General features: G+C 37.8%; 1 protein-coding gene across 1 annotated transcript in view; it reads left to right on the top strand.

Moving 5' to 3' along the window:
* LOC101848765 overlaps window positions 1-16,777 on the top strand; it is a gene marked incomplete in the record, with an annotated part of 111,034 nt that extends 94,257 nt beyond the window's left edge. Inside the window, 12 exon segments of the mRNA XM_013085509.2 lie at window positions 549-699; window positions 1,921-1,990; window positions 3,305-3,371; window positions 4,599-4,684; window positions 5,360-5,486; window positions 5,995-6,036; window positions 6,771-6,854; window positions 7,956-8,016; window positions 9,186-9,361; window positions 13,066-13,134; window positions 15,717-15,821; window positions 16,286-16,777. Coding sequence (XP_012940963.1) covers window positions 549-699; window positions 1,921-1,990; window positions 3,305-3,371; window positions 4,599-4,684; window positions 5,360-5,486; window positions 5,995-6,036; window positions 6,771-6,854; window positions 7,956-8,016; window positions 9,186-9,361; window positions 13,066-13,134; window positions 15,717-15,821; window positions 16,286-16,318 — 1,071 coding nt within the window.
* Between the last annotated feature and the right edge of the window lie 4,699 nt (window positions 16,778-21,476).

Raw genomic sequence — 21,476 nt, 5'->3', positions numbered from 1 at the left:
TCTCTCTCTCTCTCTCTCTCTCTCTCTCTCTCTCTCTCGCTCTATCCCTGTCGCTACCATAATCTATATCACAAGGATGTGTATTCTGTACTGGTCATGCCATCTTCAAATTGATTGTATGTACTTATTGAAATACTTTTGTACATGCCTTTATGCCCATATTTCCTCGAAGGGGTTCGGAAAATTGGGCTTGTTTTCTTATATCGCCGTGTATACAAAAGTTCAGACCATCACAGTACCAGTCATTGAATAGTGATTTGTGCTTGAAACCAACTAGACACTCACTGATCATTTCAAAGGCAAAGCAGTTACAGAAGAATTAAGTGTTTGTAAAGCAACATATCATCACAGGATAGGGAAATGTAGAAAGTAAATTTGTTCGTGGCCTATACCCTGATCCACGGCTGCTGCTGCTGATGATGATGATGATGACGATGATGAAAGCAACATATCTGCTCTTTTTTTGGGAAATAATTGTCAAATATCTTGGCACCCAAAATATTTTTAGTATCATTCTTCCTTTCAATTTTTGGAATGTTGTATTTCAGATTGCGTGCACAGTGGTGGCGGCGGTACTGCACTTCCTCTTTCTGGCTGTGTTTTTCATCATGTTGGCCGAAGGCATTGAAATACTGGTGTTTGTAAAGGTTGTGTTTGAGAAAGGTTCTTTGCTGTGGAGACTGCTTCTTGTGGCCTATGGTGAGCTTAGTTCATGTCCATCTGTCTTTGTCTATTTGTTGACGCAGCTTTGCTTACGTAAACAAGCAGTGACAATTTTATTTGTCTTTACATGGCATAAATTTGCTTGACAATTAATGTCTTATGGCTTGCTGGGTTCCTAAGTGTTCAACATCTCACTATTTTAGGATAACTAAGTTCATTTTATTTTCATAATTTTTAGTCTAAAGAAAAATCTGGTGCAGACTTAAGGGAAAATATGAGCTTATTAATGTAATAAATTAGGAGACACTCGGTTTTGAAGCCATGGACAGAAAAGATTGTACAATGTTTTTATTGTGCAGTCTCAACTATACTAACTAAATGTCAAAAGTCATTATCATAGAGAAATATGCAAGTAAAGTAATTCAAGTCAAACCGGCTAAAGCTCAAGGTTGGCTAATTTGGGTTCCAGATCGTTGTAAGTAAAGGCCTTTGATATGTTAAGCATTGTAAAACAGAAGGACATTTTCAGTCCTTAGCACATAATCGTAGTTGCAATGATGAGAGACCTTTTTTTCTTCTTTTTTCTTGGATAAATGAAATGTGTCGTACGCATGAACTCACGCTGTGTCCAGCCATCTAAAAGTTGGTAGGCTAACATTGCTCGTTATGGTTTATGTGCGATTGGCACAGGGGGGACATATAGCCCAGGGAGCAATTTTTTTCAGGAGAAAGAAAAAAAACCCTTTAATTCTTTTATGAATTAATTGTATTTACTGTATTTATCTTTCTTGTCTCTTTCAGCGTTTGGGATTGAATTTTGACAAAGAATTTCTTGAGCACATGTAAACGATACCATGGATTAAGAAACTGCCATAACATTTTTTTTCGTCAAATTTGGGTCTTAGTTCATCTGAATAGTTGTCCGTCGAAAAGTAATTTGTCGAAACTGTGAAAATCCCCGCACCTGGAATATTATTTAATAACAATTATAATTGCATTTATGTAGTGCATATCCATACTCTATAACATGCTCTCTGTGGTTTACAATCGTTATGAATATCAGGAAACAGTGGCAACTCTGACTTTGCCGTCTGAAAAAAGATACTGTGCTCCAAGACAAGTGAACGTTGTGTCCCTCAGGAAAATACATGTCATCCTTTTAGAAGTCTTCCAGTCTCTTTTAAGCTGCTTGTGAACCCCAAAAACATCGTTTCTCATAATATCTTATTTCCTCTGGGTTCTGGGTTACTTCCACAGGAATTCCTGTGGTGATCGTAGGGGTGTCTTTGGGAGTCACTAAAACAGATGGATATGGAAATGAAAATTTGTAAGTATGAGCACAGAAACATAATATCTGAAGAAATATTCAACATGTTGTATTTGCTTTTGAGACGTCCCCATTGCCTGTACTACCTATTTCTCATTGTCACCCGCCTCTCTTCCTTGTCCCCTTCCTCTTACTCATCCACCACCTCCTTTGAGTATTTCTTTTGTGTTTTGTCTTAAAGGAAGGGGAACAAGTAGGCTGCTTCCAGTGGACACAGTGATTTTAAAGATGCAATGTGCACAGTTCCTGCGATAGCTAGCAAGGTCTGAATTCTCCCCCCCCTCACCCCCCCCCCCCCGGATGTCAAAGGTTGACATTCATACAAGCTTTACTTTACTTTACTTTTCCGATCCAAGGGCCAATTGAGTTCTAGCCCTTCGGCCTGACGATATGGCAAAGAATTTACAGGTTTTTACCAGCTGTGTTTAGTCGTTGTATAGAGTATTTCCGATGTCTGGGGAGGCAGGTAGGTAGGTACTACGCAGGTCCTTAAGTGCAGGGCAGGTAAAGAGGTGGTGTGATACTGTTTTCATCACATTCGTACTTGATGAATTCCTTATTCCACAAAAACAACCTTGAGCACCCTCAGACTAGGGGTGTTAAAAAACATGTCAACGCACTCATTTCTCACCATGTTTGCCTACCTCAATAAGAGCCTCGCTAGTTATCCTGGGGTCACACCCAACAGGCTCGCTGCCTTCAAGGTTATCTGAGTAGTCCTCTCACCCGTCCAATTTATTTCGGTTATTTGGAGGGAAATCCCAACATACGCCTTCCAAATGCATGTTATTATATTTTAGTCTAGACGCATCAGACAATTTAGTTCCAATATTGATTTGTGACAATGCTTCAAAATGTGATAATACGTATGTATATTTAATTATATGTAAGGATTTTACAATATCTATTTTATGTGTGTATATATGTGTGCATGTGAGTGTGTGTGTTCTGTGTGTGTGTGTGTGTGTGTGTGTGTGTGTGTGTGTGTGTGTGTGTGTGTGTGTGTGTGTGTGTGTGTGTGCGTGTGTGAGAGAGAGAAAAAGAGAGAGAGAGAAAGAGAGAGAGAAAGAAAGAGAGATAGAGATAGAGAGAGAGAGATAGATAGATAGATAGATAGATAGATAGATAGATAGACACACAGAGAGAGAGAGAGAGAGAGAGAGAGAGAGAGAGAGAGAGAGAGAGAGAGAGAGAGAGAGAGAGAGAGAGAGAGAGAGAGAGAGAGAGAGAGAGAGTATAATTATGTGTTTGTAGAACATCATTTTCAATACATATGTATAATTACAAAATTGTTTTTCTTTCTTTTAACTACAGCTGTTGGTTGTCAGTGGATGATGGATTACTGTGGGCTTTTGTTGGTCCTGCTCTAGCGGTTCTCTTGGTGAGCTATTTGCGGACCATGTTGTCTGTTTTATGGCATCGTCTTCCCAGAAACAAGCTTATTCCTCCTATAAAGTTTCTTCTCTAAACAATATCTGGTACTGCCCTGTTTTGTCTAGATACTCAAATATATTTTTTCCGCGTCTCAAAAAACAAGTGTGAAAATGGTTTTTACATGCAAATGTGTTATAGTTTCGAGGAAAAGAGTTTTTTTTTTTTCTCAGCGTAATCATTTAAAGATAGAGTCATGCCGAAACTTGATTTCTAATTTATTTAAAAATAAGCCGCAGTTTCAATTTGATTTTTTTTCACACAAGTTGGGTAACTGAGGTTTTTGATTTAGCAAAAAAAAAAAAAAAAAAAAAAAAGAAGTTTGGCACCAAAATGAAAAAGGGCCTTTTGTCAGCTTACGGCAGAAATAGCCTGACCATTACAGCACAGTCACTAGTCAAGGTCTTTTTAGACAGGGAAGATGTTGAGCACTTGATTAGTTTAACCCCCTCCTTCCCCACAACAAGTTTTTACTTTGTCAATACTCTTCGCCTTTCCGTCTTTATTACAGATTTTTTCTTTATTACGGAACTTTTGGTTGGTTTTATTTCTTTTACTTAACTGAACTTCCTGATATCTGTGCTGGGTTATCTTTGTAGTTTCAGTGATTCGCCGCCAAGGAACATTATTCTTAATTCTGACAAGTTACATGTATGTAATTTATCCAATTTACACTCGATTTTTTGCGTTTTAACGATTTTAAACAGAAATATTGACCAGTATCAGGCCGAGAAATGAACTGTTGAGAAAAAACCAACTTGTTTCGCGCGCTCATATGACCTTATGCAGTTGCGAGCGCCGTAAAACCCCATACTAAAAAGAAATCCAATAAATTTAGAAACTTTGTACAAATGAGTTTTTAAACATACATATTGTAGCTTAGTTGCAAGGAAATTCACATGTATGTGTTTTAAGGGGTGACAGGAAACAACAATGGAACATAATTATATTACGTATGTAGTACAACTAATTGCAGAATCACTTTTTAAATGGTCAGCATTGAGGATGATGTACCTTAGTTTACTTTTAGTAGAGTTTTTACGGCTCTCGCAACTTCATAAGGTCATACCAGCTCCAAGATATACCTTAATCAATTTCATCGTCCACTTAAAATGACAAGGATGATTTTGCATGTCCAAACTTAACTGAACACATAGTTTTTTTGGGTTCTCTTCAGACTAATTTCATCATCGCTGGACTTGTTGTGCATACACTTCTGAACACGGCTACAATGCTAACCAAGGGGGTGAAAATGAGAACAAGGTAAGTTTGTATACGGTACCTTTTCCTAACACAGTCTGGTATGCACATAGCGAACATGCATATAATGAAACAGGCGCACTACCAACATATTTTCAAGTTCCGGATTTTTTTACATACATAGCGAAATTCTTACATAATGAAAAGATTTCCGAGTACCATAGATTTCATCACATGCGTGCTAGACTGTATTTATATGTTTTAACGTGTGACCCTTTTGAAACTGATAGTTATTGTGATATGTGTTCTTTTAATAGAAAAATAAATGAAAAGGGTCTCTGTTCTTGCTTTTACGAGTATTAACTGCATTACCCTTTTCCTGTTTAACCCAGCTAAAACCCGTGGATACAAAAATGCTGCACCATAGTTCGACCTGACCAAAAAAGGCTGGTAAAATGGATAATGGGCATGATTCTTTTAGAGGCAGTATGGGCTGGATTAATCTAGACCTCACTGTCAGAGGGATAATGTGGACAAATGGGGATAGGCATTAAATCTAAGATCCTTAAAAGTTGGAAGGAGCTTTAAACCTGTGCAGCACATTGTCATACCGTGTTTGAGGGGGGGGGGTGTTTAACTTCACAAAAGCTCTATGCACTATGCAATCAGTTTCCACGCCACTTGGGGGCCATATTTGAACCAGTTGGTTCATGTTACGTATTCTGGGTACATTTTCAGGTCTGTGGTGAAGGCTTTGTGTATTCTTTCCCCTCTCTTGGGACTCACGTGGGTTTTTGGTGCCATGTCTGTGAACGAGGACTTGGTGGTTTTTCAGTACATATTTGGCATCTTGAATTCCCTGCAGGTAAGTAATACTATTTTGTGCTTTTATTTTTTTTGCTCAAGTCATTGACGAATTTGATAAGTTATCCTGATGCTTTAAGAGATTGCAATGCAAGACTCGTTTGAGAAATTGTGTTGTCTTTTGTGAGCTCGAAAGACCTTTGTGTTCTTTTTCTCAACAGAACATTTGGCATGATTTGTGGGCGAACTGTCTTTAAGTCTGAATAGCAATAGCATTCAGTCCCATTTAATTCAAAATGTTCCAATTCTGTATCCTTGTCCTTGTTCCTTGCCTTCGTCTTCTTTATCTTCATCCTCCTCCCCTCCCCCCCCCCTTCCTTTTCCTTTACGTCTTCTTCATGTTGCATTGGTATATATGTTCCTGTTTTAATTGACTGTGTCAATAGTTCCATATGCCCAAAAATTAAAGAGCGCCTGATTTCATTGTTTCGTGATTCCCATTTGTCCGTTAAGTCTTTAAAAAGATAAAAGCTTAAGTCAAAATTGTGATTTCCTCTTGTACTTTTCAGGGCCTCCTGATTTTCCTTTTCCATTGCGTGTTCTGCCATCAAGTAAGTTGCTTGAATAAAATATTATACCCCCCCCCCCCACACACACACACATATATATATATATATATATATATATATATATATATATATATATATATATATATATATATATATATATATCTATATCTATATCTATATCTATATCTATATCTATATCTATCTATCTATCTATCTATCTATCTATCTATCTATCTATCTATCTATCTATCTATCTATCTATCTATCTATCTATCTATATATATATATATATATATATATATATTATCTATCTATCTATCTATCTATATATATATATATATATATATATATATATATATATATATATATATATATATATATATATATATATATATATATCCATATCCATATTTATAGCCGTCTTCGTTCTGTGTTGGTCTGTTTTTATTATGACACGTCATTCATTTATTTGTATCATAAACCTCTAATTGTGTTTTATTTCTTTAATGATATACGTGTGATAATGTTGTTTATTTTTTTTTCGAAGTTGCATCACTCCTCTCTCTGCTGATTATTATTTTTTGCTATATTTCATTTTGCAATGTAATGTTTGTTTAATCTTCTTACCTCGTCTTTACTCCAAGTTGTTCAAGTACTTACTTTACAATATGTATTTTTTTCCATACAAGCATACTATTTTGGGTAATAGTTTTGTACAAATCATTCTTTATTATACATAAGCAGAGATGTTATTTTTGGTTCCTGTTATTTCTCAGATCAGAGATGGTTACAATGCCGTGAAACGCAAATACAGGGCTCGCTCATTTGACTCTGGACAGAAACTGGCTTCATCTTCCAATGTAAGGAACTACTCATTACTGTCGCTTTGTGTCATGGTTGTTACTATTGCCTCCTCCAGCAAAAGAAAAAAGTTCAATTCCCATATCAGCCACTCCGCTACCTTAGAAATACAAAGATCTATATATTTTTGGCTGTTTTGAGTTACTAAAACCTTGATGTCAGAAACGTTCTATATGATCTATCAGAATCGTAATTCGTTATCAAGATATTCAAAGACTTGCATTCCAAAAAGCTTGACGTGTTGTGAAGTTCAAAAGTTTTAATGTCAAATAAACTAGGTACTGAGCAAATAGAACCTTGTGGTTCTTGGGTAGCGACTTACTTAACTCTTGCATTAGAGAACACAATGTAATATAACATCCCCACAGAGCTAAGCTGGTGCACCATGGCTTGTGGCTCTGTCTTTTACACACTAGACGTGCACGCTTTGTTTGTGTTCGGATTTAGTGTGGCATCAAAATTATGTTTTTGTTTTCTTAAAGAGTATGCGAAATTGTCTAAAACAGCCAGCAATTGCCGAGGAAAAAGTGGCCGTCTTGCGCACTGTCGTTATAATGTAACAAAAAACTCGAAGGAGGAATTGGGAGGTTGGTTTTGGAACATGGGATTGTCTTATGCGGATGCCGTAGAGCACCTTTGACAGTATTTCTGTCCAGCCCAGTGTACTATAAGGGTCTCAAGTGCATAGCTTTCATTATGTCCCCTGGAGTATTGACAAAAGCTGAACATTATATTTTATTTGCACCATATGACTCTCATATTTTGGGTTTTTAAGATTGCACATTTTCTTGAAAGTCTAAGTGGGTGGTTGGTGGGTGCTCTGGTGTGGTTTGCTCCCTATTTCCTATTAAAAATAATATCGTTATTATCTCTCCCCTCTTTTGTGTTTGTTAATCTCTTGTAACATCTCTAGTCTTCGGCACAAAAATTATTTAACTGTGTTGCAAGTGCCATAAAACACACGCACTAAAACATTGAAATTCAATGCCCTCTGAGATACAGAGTGAATCACTATAAATTTTACATTATGTTGCAATATTTCAAGTGTAAATAAAGGCTGATGAGTCATTTTATTCCTGGTGTTTACTCTTCCATTTCAGAAATTTTACTCAGATTCTGAATCAGGCTCAGGATTGGGCAGTAAGGCCAATTTGAAGAAAGGTAAAATTTGTCAGTCTTGTACCTAAATCCGCACGGTCTCTTATTATCATTATACTATTTTTACCTCAGTACTCATATTCTCATTATAGACATTGGTAGGATGAATAACTTTTTGTTGATTTTGCCTTTTGTGATCCGTCAATAATATTAATGTAATTCAAAATCTTGTCAATGGAAAGTTACTGCTATACGAAAAATGTTTTTGTTGCGTACGTATAACATGATGTGGAATTTTCGTAAGTTAACAGCATTCACTCCAGCTAAGGCAAAATTGAAACTGTAGAAAAGATTTATGAGTATGCTGGTTCTACATTCTTATGCCTGCGAACCCTATAGCTATAGAAGTAACTTAGAATCTTTCGTTACAGGAGAAATTTATGGGAGGACTTTAACCTGTAAATGACAAAATGAAGACGTTAAAATTCAGTCGAAATTTAAAAAAAATGTGTTGTCTCTTTCATACGGTTGCGTACAACTAACTGATTATAATTGTGTTTGAGATGTTAGGCTCTGTGTTTCGTTCGGTGGAAACTTATTTTGGGCTTTCAACAACCCCTCGCATAGGTGCACTGAAGGTGTGGCCACTGAAAGTTATGAGTTTGGGTACCTTTGAATACACAGGCAGTGCCGCTCTATTATCATCACGTGATGTCCATACGTACACCCTTTAGGACAAAATGAGCCCTATCAGGTTTCGTTGGATTTTTGTAAAGAAAGTGATTTACATGTGAGCATGCCATGTAATAATGTACAATCCTACCGGGAAAATTGTCCTTTTTAGAGATTCTTACCTTACGTACTTGGCCAATTGGTCAGGTCCCTTGAAAGTTGTCAAGTAGTTTTAATTTGGTTTGTTTTTGTAATGTGTCAGCTTATCCCTTTCCAGATTGCCCACTGCTTAATTAACAGGCTAATCCCAATAATGTTGCTGTGGCCTCTCATGGTGTGCCAAATTGCCACGAGCACCGTGGAAGCAAAGATCAACAAATTCACCCAAAATAGAATACACACCCAACTTCCCCTCCACTACATTGTATTATGTTTACTCACTGAACCACAACTGAAGTCGTGTATTCCTTTAACTCTTTTATACAGTATTATTATTCGTATAGAAGATACAGATTTTTTGCAGATGCTCAGTGTGCCTTCTTGAATGACATTTTTTGCAGACACTGCAGCAGCCGTCCATAACAGTGACTACTCACTTTGCAATCCAGCCTTGGAATCCGATGGAAGTACAGGAAGAAGTGCTGCTACTACAAGTGAATATGGGAGTTCAGCAGCGTCGGAGAGACCACAAAATGCTGCCAGTGTAGTTGTTCCCTCTGGGGAGTATGATACTCTGGTGAGTCTCCCCCCTCCCCATGCCCCTCCTCCCCCAGCAGTCAACAGAATACATCTGCCAATGCCAATGAGGTGCAAAGTGGAAGTGCTATTATACTATTAATGAAAGGTGTAGTTTCTGCTTTTTAGGATGAAGTAGGTGTTGGAGGTAGATCGATTACTACCGATGTGTCAAGCTTGCATGATTAATATACACACCCGACTTACCGAACACTACGTAAGATTATGTTTACACACTGAACTCCGGCTTCTTCTTAGCTGCCTTCCTCCTCCTCCCCTCTCTCACTGGTCATTTTGGGATAATTAAAAAGGTTTCAAACAATGCTGCAATGCAGATTAAGGGTTGAGATTTGGCACAGTTCTAAACCTCTTCAAAATCTTTCAAATAAACCAAACACATTGTTGTTAAGTTCAATATTTATTTTTCGTCTTTAAAAAAGCAGCCCACGTTTCCGTGTTCCGGAAAGTCTAGACGATTGTATTGTAAAGATTGAGTTAAGGATACTATTTCTTAGACCCGTAAAAACTTCAACATTGTTCTTGACTTGGCTTCTTAGAATGCTCTTTATTAAGAACAGTTGTTGTACAGCTTTTGATCCACACATATTAGTTGTTTGCTGGTGCTCCAGTTGTAATATGAAATATTCGATTGGGATTCAGTGTCGGGATTAGGGTTGACTGAGTTTAAGATCTCTCTCAGGGTCAACCCAGTCTGTTATCCATCCCTCTCCTCTATCATGTATATCCTGAACCATATCCGCCCCTTGGCTTGCGAGTTAGTGAAGAGCCATGAGCAGATTAAAGTACCAGTTCTCACCTATCTTTTCTAGTGTATCGCTAAAGAATTTCTCAGGCTGTAGGGAGGGTCACCCCTGTCCATTCTTTTTCATATCAAAATCTGTCCACCCCTCTTTCCCCCCCTGACTATGCATTGCAAGACTACCTTACTTACCAGTGCCATAAATGTCCCCTCTCCTCTCCCCCCCCCCCTCATCCCATGCTAATCATTCCCGCTGGACATTACGAAGAGTTGCGTCTCCACCTACGATAGACTAACAACAAGCACACATATCTCAGCTCCGATATACATATTATAGGAACATTACCACTAATTATCTCTTCCTGCAGCAGGAGTGTCTTGTTTTACTTTGGTGTGCCCTTTCCATATGTGAGGCAACGTGGTGGAATCCGGCTTTCGTCAATTTTTGGGCATGTAGAGTTATTGGTATCATCATAAAGCTTGTTCACTTGTCTTTATTTGGATGAACAAAATATCTTTTGATCTTGAATACGACTCGAGATATTTGCAAAAGAAGGACGTTGGGGTCACCTGTTTTAAGAGGTAAAATTAGTGAGAAAATGGCTGTCAAAGATTAGTTATTTCCTTAGCTTAAAAGTCCGTGGTAACTGAAAATTTACATTTTTTGTTAATTTAATCAACGTTTTTAAAAATAAACCACACAAAAATGAGTTCTTTAACGGGTATAAAAGGTGTTGAGCCAAAAAAAATATTGAATTTGATAAAAATTCACAAACCTGTGGAAAAATGCAAGTTTCTTCACTTTGATTATTTTGACGAGAGCCTGGTTTCACCACGCTGCCTCACATATGCTACTTTGTTGCAGAGTGCCAGCAACCTTTCTTGAGTATCTGGCGTTTAATGCTACTTCTATGAAGGCTGCTATTGACTTTATGTCTTGAGGATTTGCGTTCCGTTCAGAAAGTTTTGTTTATGTCAGAACCTTGTTGGATTTGTTTCTCAGTAGTATATCATCATCATCCAGTGCCAGATCTGTGACAGACATCGGGGATCATGGTTTTCCATTCATTCCTTTGCCCGGATGCTCTAAAAAAAGTTACGTTTCCCTGATCTTTCCCTGTTTCCCATTTATTCAGGTTCCCTAAGTATGTTGTTCTGGGCCTACCCCTGCCTCACTTGCTCTCGATTTTGCCAGTGAGAGCTAGATGTTCAAGACCCTTATGTCTATTCAGGTTTCCCAAAAACTGCATTTGTCGTTTCCTGATAGTTGTTAACATTGAGCGTCCCACGTGGGCTTCATCAAGCACTACATCATTTGATTTCTTTTCTTTCCACGATACTCTTAGCAGTCTCCCAAGAAACCACATTTCTGTTGCTTCTATTTTATTTTCACTGTCTTTAGTGATTTTCCAGCATTCACAGCCATATAGAAGGGTTGACCAAACATAGCATTTCAGGACTTTCATTTTGGTGTTTATTGAGATGGTTCTATTTTTCAGGATTGGGCTCATTTTATTGAAACCAGCCTTAGCCATCGTAGTTTTCCTTTTTATTTCTGTGGAACATTTGGCATCAGATGTAATCATAATTTATATCCCAGATATTTAAATTGTTGGACTTGTTTGATCTTTTCACCTTTGCTAATGAGATTACAACTAGGATTTGCTGCTTTTTTGGGATATTACCATGCATTCTGTTTTCTTTACATTCAACAATAATCCTTTACGTTCACTTTCTGTTACAACAGTATCTAGAAGCAATTGAAGGTCCTTTCCGGAGCTTGCTATTAAAACTGTGTCATCTGCATACCTGATGTTGTTAATATTTTCTCCATTTACTTTGAGGCCTGGACATTTTTCTATGTTTCTAAGGATTGTTTCACTGTACTTGTTAAAGAGGTCTGGTGACATAACACATCCTTGCCTCACACCTCGCCGAATCTGCATATATTCACTGTATTCTCCATTAATTCGTACAGTAGCTTTTTGGTCCCAGTACATATTTAGGATAATTCTTAGATCTTTTCCATCTATGTCTAGCTTTTCCAGTATTTTAAATAGATCATCATGTCTAACTGTATCGAACGCCTTTGAATAATCTATGAAGCATAAATACAGATCTTTCTGTGCTTCAATACATCTTTCCTTTAACATTGTTAAGGTGAATATAGCATAAGTAGTATATCATTATCACCATATATTATGCGACTTCTTGTTCCATGTCAAATTTGTTTTGGGTTAAGTTCTGTATTGAAACTCTTTTTTTCTACTAGGTTTGTGTACTACATCCAGTTTTGCTTTCTAAGAGTTTCAACGTATCTTTTGGGAAATGTGGTCTTACTCGCTGCTAGTGTATTCAGACTGACAGTTAGGATGGGTCTGAAGTCATCGCCAATTTGTGGAGGGACTTGCAATGCACAATTGAAGACCTGAGAACAAGACTGCGTTTCAGTCCAAAATGGCAAACAAATTGAGTTCCTGGTATCTATAAATAGAGAAATTGTTCCCGTAACTGTTGTTGATAGTGCACATGACACAGTGCCGTTATCAGTGTAGTGAGAAAAGGGGGGAACTGCAGCGTAACCCACAGTAAATATAGACCCAAGTCCATGCTTTATGCCGTTTTTCTCCGTTGAGCAAAATTGTCTTAGGCACAGTCTGGTTCTCATGTCTTCAAATGGTGATGAGGTCAGATAACACAGTAGTCTATTCGGGTTGTCTTTTTACACAACAGGCTGCGTGGAAAGGGGTAAATGCTGAATTTGTGTCTTGTGTTTTTAAGATTGTCGAGTGGCATATGTTTAAGTTTACATTAGTTATTGAACACAAAATTAACATTCCTTATAGATTTTTATGGGTGTGATGTGCTTGGGTCTAACAGACATCTTCTACTTTTGACCACTCTTGTCACATACGTCAAACTGTAAATGTTTTATGTTATTTCAGGATAACCTTGACCGCCTCCGTAGAGTGTACGACAATGTCGGTGCTGTAAACCCTAGGAATTATCAAGCAGTAAGTGGTTCAGGCATTACTTCTGACAGCTCCCTCTTTCTCTCATACTATTTGAATGTACCTTTCCTTCAGTCAGATTGGATCTTTAGTTTTGATAAGCTTTTTACGGCACTTGCAACACAATTATGTCATATTGAAAGTTTCGAAGATTAGAGGTGGTACAAGAGAGTAACAAACACAAAAGAAGATGGAGGAGTAGAGATAAGGATAATGGATGTTTGATAGGAGAGAAGAAGCAAACCACATCAGATCACAAGCCAACCACCCGTAGATTGGCCCTATTAACAGTACAAAGTTTTGAGTGACCTCTGAAAGGAAGATACGAGGCATCAAGTGAGAGTCTTCTTGGATGTGATGGCAGTTTTAAAAGCATATTTTCAAATTTCGAGGAGAAGGGATTAAAATGTAGACCAGATGCCAGACACTTTTTAAAATTACTTTGACGTTTTTTTTCCTCTACATTTTTCGCAAAAATTCTTGATTTGTTTCTTTTTAAAAAAAACATGTCTGAGTTTACTTTCATGCAATGTTGTTGTAACAGTGGCAGCTACATCAGTTTGATTTTAGAAAGCCTTCTTGCACATTTCATTCTGCTAAGAAATCAGAAACCCTTAGAGCTTCAAAGTTTATGAAGTGTTCAAAATCAGGGGCGGCTCGTGGCGCTAAAAAGTGGGCGTGCACAATTAAGCTATATTAGGTTGAAGATAGTCAAGGGCATAGCAAATGGGACGGTATGTTTTTGTTTTCATTCTTTTTACTTGTCGTTTTGATTTCTAGAACTTCATGTAAATCTGTTTGTTACTGTTAGCTGGAAATCAATTTCTTTATCCTGTATTGGAACTAAACAATCAATTCATAACTTTCACTACGGGTTCACCACTACAAAACCATTCAAAGGCACACGTTATAGGACGGTGACTAAACTAAAGTATAGTCACGTTCACCTCCCTCAGGTTCACGATAATAGAATCACTTAAAATAGTGGCAAGACAATGAACCAATCACAATTCACTTGAGCACTCTGCTGGACTGCTCCGGGGATCACGTAATTTTGGCATAGAATAGTGTACAGTCTATAGCGTTTATTTTTAGACTGCCTACGGTGGGCTATGTTTCGTGGGAGCACATTTGAGATGTGCCGTCTTATTAAAATTAATGTACCGCCAAACTCGCTACGAGTGTCGTCATCCCTTGGGTTATCCCAAAGAGCGATTTATAGGCCAGGTTGCCACTGTTGAATGTCTTATTATGTTTTGTTGAAGCGTGTGGACTTTGGCATGGCATAGTAGATGTTTTACAGTGCTTTTGACGGCGCCTGAGGACTTGTTTTGATATATAATATTTGGCTAGTGTTTCTTTCTGGCTTCTTTTATTTCATGTTTGTGGGTACTTTTTCGTAATAAATCATTAACAACTTTTGGGCGACACTGCACGACTGTGCTCTATGGACGAACCGTGCCTGTTCAAAGTAGTAGATATTCTTGATGGTTCATCAGTATAAATGGAAGTAAAAAGGTCCTTTTTCCGTTTGCCAACTACTTTGACCCTGTCTGTCAGGGCCGGCCTGGGCTGAATGAGTCCCAGTATCCCAAAACGCAGAGGGAGTTACATTTACCGTATAGAACAACTTCCCGATTTGGAATCAAACTCGTGTCTTTTGGGTGCAGTGGGGAAGAGACTCACCGCTTCACCACACACAGAACTAGCTGTTGTGATGGTTTCTTATTTGAAACTAAACGTGACAGTCAAAATTTGGGATTAATTTCCACCTAATTCTTGATATGCGCTCGTCTGCGAAGCGGAAAGTCCGGGTTCGAGCCTCGTTTGGGACACATTTTTTTTCGCCCCCTCCTGCCCACCCAGCAGTAATGGGTACCCGACTTCGGTTTGGGGAAGTAAAGGCGGCGTGGAAAGGAACTGGCCACCCTACCACCATATTATGCCGAAGGCCCAGGAAGTTGTCTTACTAACAAGGCAATCTTCAATGTACGGATCGGATGTGGTTGGGAACAACTTCACTTTTAATTCTCGATAGGTAATTTTCATCGCAGAATCCAAGTCTGAAGTCAAAAATACAATCTAATACAATTTTGATTAAAATGAATTTCAGTTTTCTACATCCCGACTGTGGTATTTTTTAGAATTTCCGCCTCTAGACCGCAGAATGGCGATTTGCAGAGAACAAATTTACTGCAGCGGTAAAATCAAAATCGTGAAGGGCCAGCCGTGAAAGTGTGGGGATTGTGGTGTGAAGTTAGTGTGACGCCGGATACAGGTTAAAGGTTTCCGTCACGTCTGCAAGTTGGGTGACGGTAACAGCGTGAAAACGTGGGTAATGTGAAGCCAGTGCGTTTGCAGCCTTAGTTTCTCTGTTGGTGTGTGTAGCTTCTTCTGAAGTATTAATTTGGATAGCCACGTTTTATGTTGGAGGATGTATTCCACAGTTTGGATTGCTTCTCCTCGCTAATATTTTATGGATTAGCACCTTTTTGTGTGCTTTACATTGCTTTGCTGAGGCAAAAGTTCTGAAAGAGAAAGCAACACATCTTGGTATTGAAATAACTCGCCCTGTTTCATAACAGATGAGCACTAGACTGAGCACAGGCTCTAGCAATGGATCATTAGGCCCTTCAGCAGGATCTTCCACTGAGATTGCTTATCCAAGAGGGAGACTCACATCCAATGAGGTAAGTGAGCTTTGGTGAGATGGGATGATAAGTATTTTTACTTGTAAGTTTTGTCAACTTTAACTTTAAATTGACTGCTGAGTGTAAGGCTCCGTCATACGTCACTTTAGATGAGATGAGATGAGATGAGATGAGATGAGATGAGATGAGATGAGATAAGATAAGATAAGATAAGATGAGAATAGGTGATACGTTATAGTCTCAGTGGGAAATTTTTCTTGGCTGTACAGGAATGGTAAAAACGTATGTAGATATACATGTACATATAATTCAAATTATATAATATTACTTTCATTTTAAAAAATCAATATGAAGAGAACAATAAAGTTGATGTTTTTAAAAATTTAAAGTAATCACCTCACCTCAAACCAACCTCTAGAGACTTGTGGGCATCTGCTGGTGTGAATCTTCAATGATATCAAGATAGAATCAGTTGTAACTAGTTTCAATTAATTTTTTTTCAGATGGGTGAGGAGATGCACTCAACAAATTGGTGAAGAACTTTCTTACAGGAAAGGAACCACAACTCCCCTCTCAGACAAGTTCATTCTTTCGTCTTGACTGTCACAGATTATCTAAAAAATGAGAAGTCAGAGCATGATCAAAATCTCATAAGACGTAAAAAAAAGGTTCAGATCTGTGGGCAGATTTATTTTCAACGATGTTTTACAAAAATTGTTTTGTTTATTTTGTGAAACCAGTGTACAGAATCCAAACATAAGCAGAGGTTTATTCAAGTGTTCAATTTGTTTGTTTATCTTTTACTCTTTTAAGTTTTCACCTCTTTCATTAACCCTTCAAGCCATTTTAGTGCACTCCCTAACCCCAGTCCCAACCAATACAGCAGTATATCAGAGAAAGAGGTATGTATTCTAAAAAGTGGTGTGGTATCTTTGTAATGAGGTATAGATAATAACATACAATGTTTAAAGGTAAATGAACAAATAGTATGAAAATTAAAGTTTGATTAGGTTTGCTAATTTCGAAAAATGCGCAAAGTCGGTACCCCCTGAAATTGAGAATATACGCTCTTGGGACGGTGAGCGGTACAAGCGCTACTGAAAATATATACGCGTGGGGTTGGAAGGGTTAATACTTTGCCTCTGAAGGTTAAATACTGTCTTAAACACTTTCAGCCATATGTAAAGACAATGAAGGTTATTCTTTGACTAATTGGCTCGAGGAGAATTTCCTAGAACAGAACAGATTTTTAACAAAAATCCAAGTAGGCCTATACGTACATATACAAATATAATATAGATGTTGTGTTTTGGACACATTATGTAATATTATCTTGAATGAATATTGTTGTGGAGTATGCGGGATCAACTGCTGTTTCAGTTTAATTGTAAGCCGGGAGGGGGGGGGGGGGGGGGTTCAGAGCATCACAAGCCTTTCTGAAGACTTTTATTTATACATAATTTGCCATTTAAACTTATTATATTTATATATATATATATATATATATATATATATATATATATATATATATATATATATATATATATATATATATATAATATTGTATATCATGTTTTTCTTTTCTTTTTTTTTCTTTTCAAATTTTGTCTTCTGTGGATGAATTTGTACATAACCGGTATAAGTGCTAAACTGACTTATGTGAGATATGAATAAAGCTTGCAGTGTTAATATCGGCACTCATTTTAACTGTTACTATATATGTATTCTCCTTGTTGTCATACTAATCGGAAGGTTTTGTTCGTGTTTCATGGTCAGCACAAGAAAACTGCATTTTATGGTTTTGTTTTTGTTTTCTGTAGAATTAAAAAGCAAGCAAAGGAATATTCACTAATAATCTTTTCATTTTATAATTGGTTGCTTTTAGGGACAAGCAGACTAACTCAGATTTCGGGGGTTTCCAGAAATCTTGACCTACGGGGTACATCAAAAGTGGGCATTGCCCTAACTCAGTTTGGTTTCATTTGTGTGTATATTTTTTGGTTATAAAAAACAACTCTCCTCGTCTTTTAAAGAAACTAAACAAGGGGCAGAAATTTTATCTTCGATTTTCTCCAAACAGAAGTGTTCAGGATAGCCCCCTTATAATACGTGCTTCAAAGCGCCCAATTATACTGATGTGAATGGAATGATTAAGTAAAATGACGTTTTTGTATCATGACTAAGTAATTTGTTATTCTTCTGAATTTGACAAAACCTTTGAGCTGTAATAGCCTTTGATTCCTTCATGTATAGGTGTGCTACTTTTTCTCAAAAAGAGAAAAAGTTTAGCTGTTCAACTGATATTAATCAATGGGCCTGAATCTCATAGGGCACACAATATTATCTCAGTTTGCATGTCATTAGACTATGATGATGTGACTCACCGTGGTTTGAATTCCTTACCAGCCAGGCTTGATTAAGTTGAATTGACAGAAGAGATTTTACTATTCTCCACCCACTTCACCCACTTTACTTGGTTTTCTTGGAGATGGACGTAATAAATCAGAGGTCTTGCTTTTTAGATAAATCTACATTGTTGAAAAGGGCTCGAAGTTCCTGCTGACTAATAAATGTTCAGCCCCCCCCCCCACCCCCACCTGACTTTCCCTTGCTAATTTTTTCCCGTACATCGTGGAAGAGAACTTATTCCATGAGTTCATGACTAATTGTGGGTAATTCCATGCCCAAGATAACATTACATACTTTAATAACTAATTTACTTTTCCTTTTCCTTTTCCATCTTCTGTTGCCGTTCAGCGTCGATGGGAGATGCAGCCTTTTCAGTTTGGATATTGTGATCTCTCAGGGTTTCCTTGACACCCTGAATTCACCTTTTGTGTGGCTTTCCTCTTCCTTTATAGCCTGGGTGCTTGGTGTTAAAGGCTCTCGAGCCTGGCTGGCTAGGTGACATTCGTAACAGGTGGCTAAACCATTTTATTCTATGCCTTTCTATGAAATATGGGCAGGACTCAGCGTCAGTAGCTGCTCTTACATCTTTAACTAAGAGACATTATATTTACCTGTTGCATGTGTTTTCACTTCTGTGAGACGTTTCTTTTGGTAACTGATCTACAACACTCACAGGGACATTCGCTGACTTTTATTCCCTCAGTTCGTATCTACTGGTACTTTTTTTAAAACCCTCGTGCCTCAAGTTGTGATATTCACATATTTCTTTGTTGTTCTGTGCTTCTTGTTTATCGCTACTCTTTTAATTCTTTGAGGATGTGCATTGTGGCCAATCGACGACTCATGAAACGTACTGCTTTGTGGCAGTGAAAAAAGAAGCAAAGATTTAATTTCGATACTCGAACAGATTTTTCAGTTCTTTGCCTGAAACGTCTGGACAACGACATGCACGCTAAGAAATGTTTAAATTCGTGTTTCTGATTTGTCTACAATGGTTCTTCCAAAATATGCAACAACATTGCCTTCAGTTTACTGCTACTTGAACATAATTATGTGTCCGCTATGGCCTTGAAGAGTATAGCAAATAGATCTATGCATACATTATTAATACGCTTGGTCTTATTAACTGACTGATTTTTAAAACCTGAATTTGAAAACTTTGTGTATGTTGTTAAATGATGTTGTATTTTACTGTTTGTTTTCAAATAAGCTCTGTTTGTCCAAAGGTGCCTTGATATCCAATTTTTATACAACTGACATAAAAATCAAGGTTTCATTGGAAATCAGGGCTATTCGAATAAGAAAGCAGAAGGTCATTTCAACACCTGGGGCTGGATTACAAGTTGGTGATTGATGATAAAGGCAGTTCCCATTTATGATATTGATGTCTTCGATCACTGTATATACATTAAGTTAGCTACTTACTGCATGCTGTACTACATTATAAGACAGTGTCATGGGACTAGCTTAGAAATACTGAATAATATAATATGCATTTTCAAGCGAATTTCTGGAAGAGGAACGATTTGCTCAATGTACATATAAGGTTTTCAAACTAATGGGCACATGCAAATTTGATTGATATTTGAAAACTATAAAACCTTGCGACTTTATCATTTTAAGTTTGTGTGTGTGTGTGTGTGTGTGTGTGTGTGTGTGTGTGTGTGTGTGTGTGTTCTGTAATGACAGGAATTTTAATTGCTGCAATGATATAATGCAATGTTTTTTGTTTTCTTTTTTGCTCTTTCCTTTCCAGAGTTTAAATTAAGAGATGAAAACGCACCAACAATGTTTTTCATAATGCAGAGAAAGATTATATTCCACTGTGGTTCACTGCAGTTCTCATTGCCTCTTCAAGTCACAGACAGCACAGTCAGTTTGAAGTGTGAGTTTCGTCTGAATGTAGGCTACGTCTTCCTGTGTTATCCAGTTAGGCTGTTAAAATTATGAAATCAAATGGGCTATTTTATATATATAAAGTAGGCCTATATAATATAATATGTTATATATTCAGTGGTCTCCACCAAAGAAAACCTTACATCAGAACTCAATCCGCCTTATAGCTTGTTGTTACAGTGTAACGGAAGTTTTTCTGTTTCATATGAATGCCTAAGACCCTGATCTTAAAGCAGAAATCTGCCTGAGAATTGGGTTTGATTTAAAGGCAAAAAAACACTTCTGGCCCACATTTTGCTCCTTTGCACTTGACAAGACAGAAAGTGGAACTCTCGGGGGCTCTCGTGGCCTAGAGGTTAAGGTGTTTGCATCTCTTTCAAAGGTCCCGGGTTCGAATCCGGGTAGCGATCGAAATATTTTCTTCTCTAAAATTGTCTCCTTTCATATTCTTTCTCTCTCTCTTGCAATATTCTATCTTCACTTTCTTCCCCCACCCCCTCACCTCCTTTGCCCCCCTCCTCTGGGCTCCGGACTCTTTCAGCAGTCTTTCTACTGCTACTCCTTGGCTCCTTCTTACTGCTGTCTTTCAGCCACACCCATGATCTTCTAGTTCGAAATACCTACACCAAGCCTTCTCGGACAAGAGCAAAAAATCTCAAAGGTCCCGTGTGCAAGTTGTGCACGTTAAAGATCCCTTGGTGGTCTAAAATTGACGAGAGTAGGTTTCGGCCGCCACCCTGTCAAAATTACAAATTTCCTACCAACTGAAAATGTTTGGTGTGTCCTGGTCGCTCATATGACCTTATGCAGTTGAAAGCGCCGTAAAACACTTACCAAAAAAAAAGTGGAACTCTCCAGGGCAGGACGAATACATGATTAATACTGTTACCAAATGATAATAAATATAACACTGTTGGGGCACGCAGAGAAGGAAAAGATTGGGCGTTCTCACACTCTCCCTCAAAAGAGCACTGCTGCATTTAAAGCACATTGGTGTATGTGCGTGTGTGTGTGTGTGTGTGTGTGTGTGTGTGTGTATGCGTATGTGTGTGTGTGTGCATGCGTATGTGAGTGTGTATGTGTGAATGTAGAAAGCATTGTGAACTGACCTCGACAAGAAAGATCTAGATATTTTGCCACCTGGATGATGAAGTGTTTTCTGAACAGCATTTATTGATGTAAGTTAGAGGTTTGATATTGTCTTTGATGTTTTCAAAACTGTTAAGTTGAATTGCTGAGAACAAGACTGTGCCTTTGGCCCAAATGACAAAAAAATTGAGTTCTTGGTAGGGTCTATCTATAAATAGAGAAAACTTTCCCAAACATCCTATTGATATGCACACGGCACTTTACTGTTAATGGTGTAGTGAGAAAAAAAGGCGGGCGGGG

Source organism: Aplysia californica, unplaced genomic scaffold (assembly GCF_000002075.1).
Source record: "Aplysia californica isolate F4 #8 unplaced genomic scaffold, AplCal3.0 scaffold00381, whole genome shotgun sequence".
Taxonomy (NCBI): Eukaryota; Metazoa; Mollusca; class Gastropoda; order Aplysiida; family Aplysiidae; genus Aplysia; species Aplysia californica.
The sequence above is the reverse complement of the archived record's forward strand: the minus strand, read 5'-3'. Positions and strand labels throughout refer to the sequence as shown.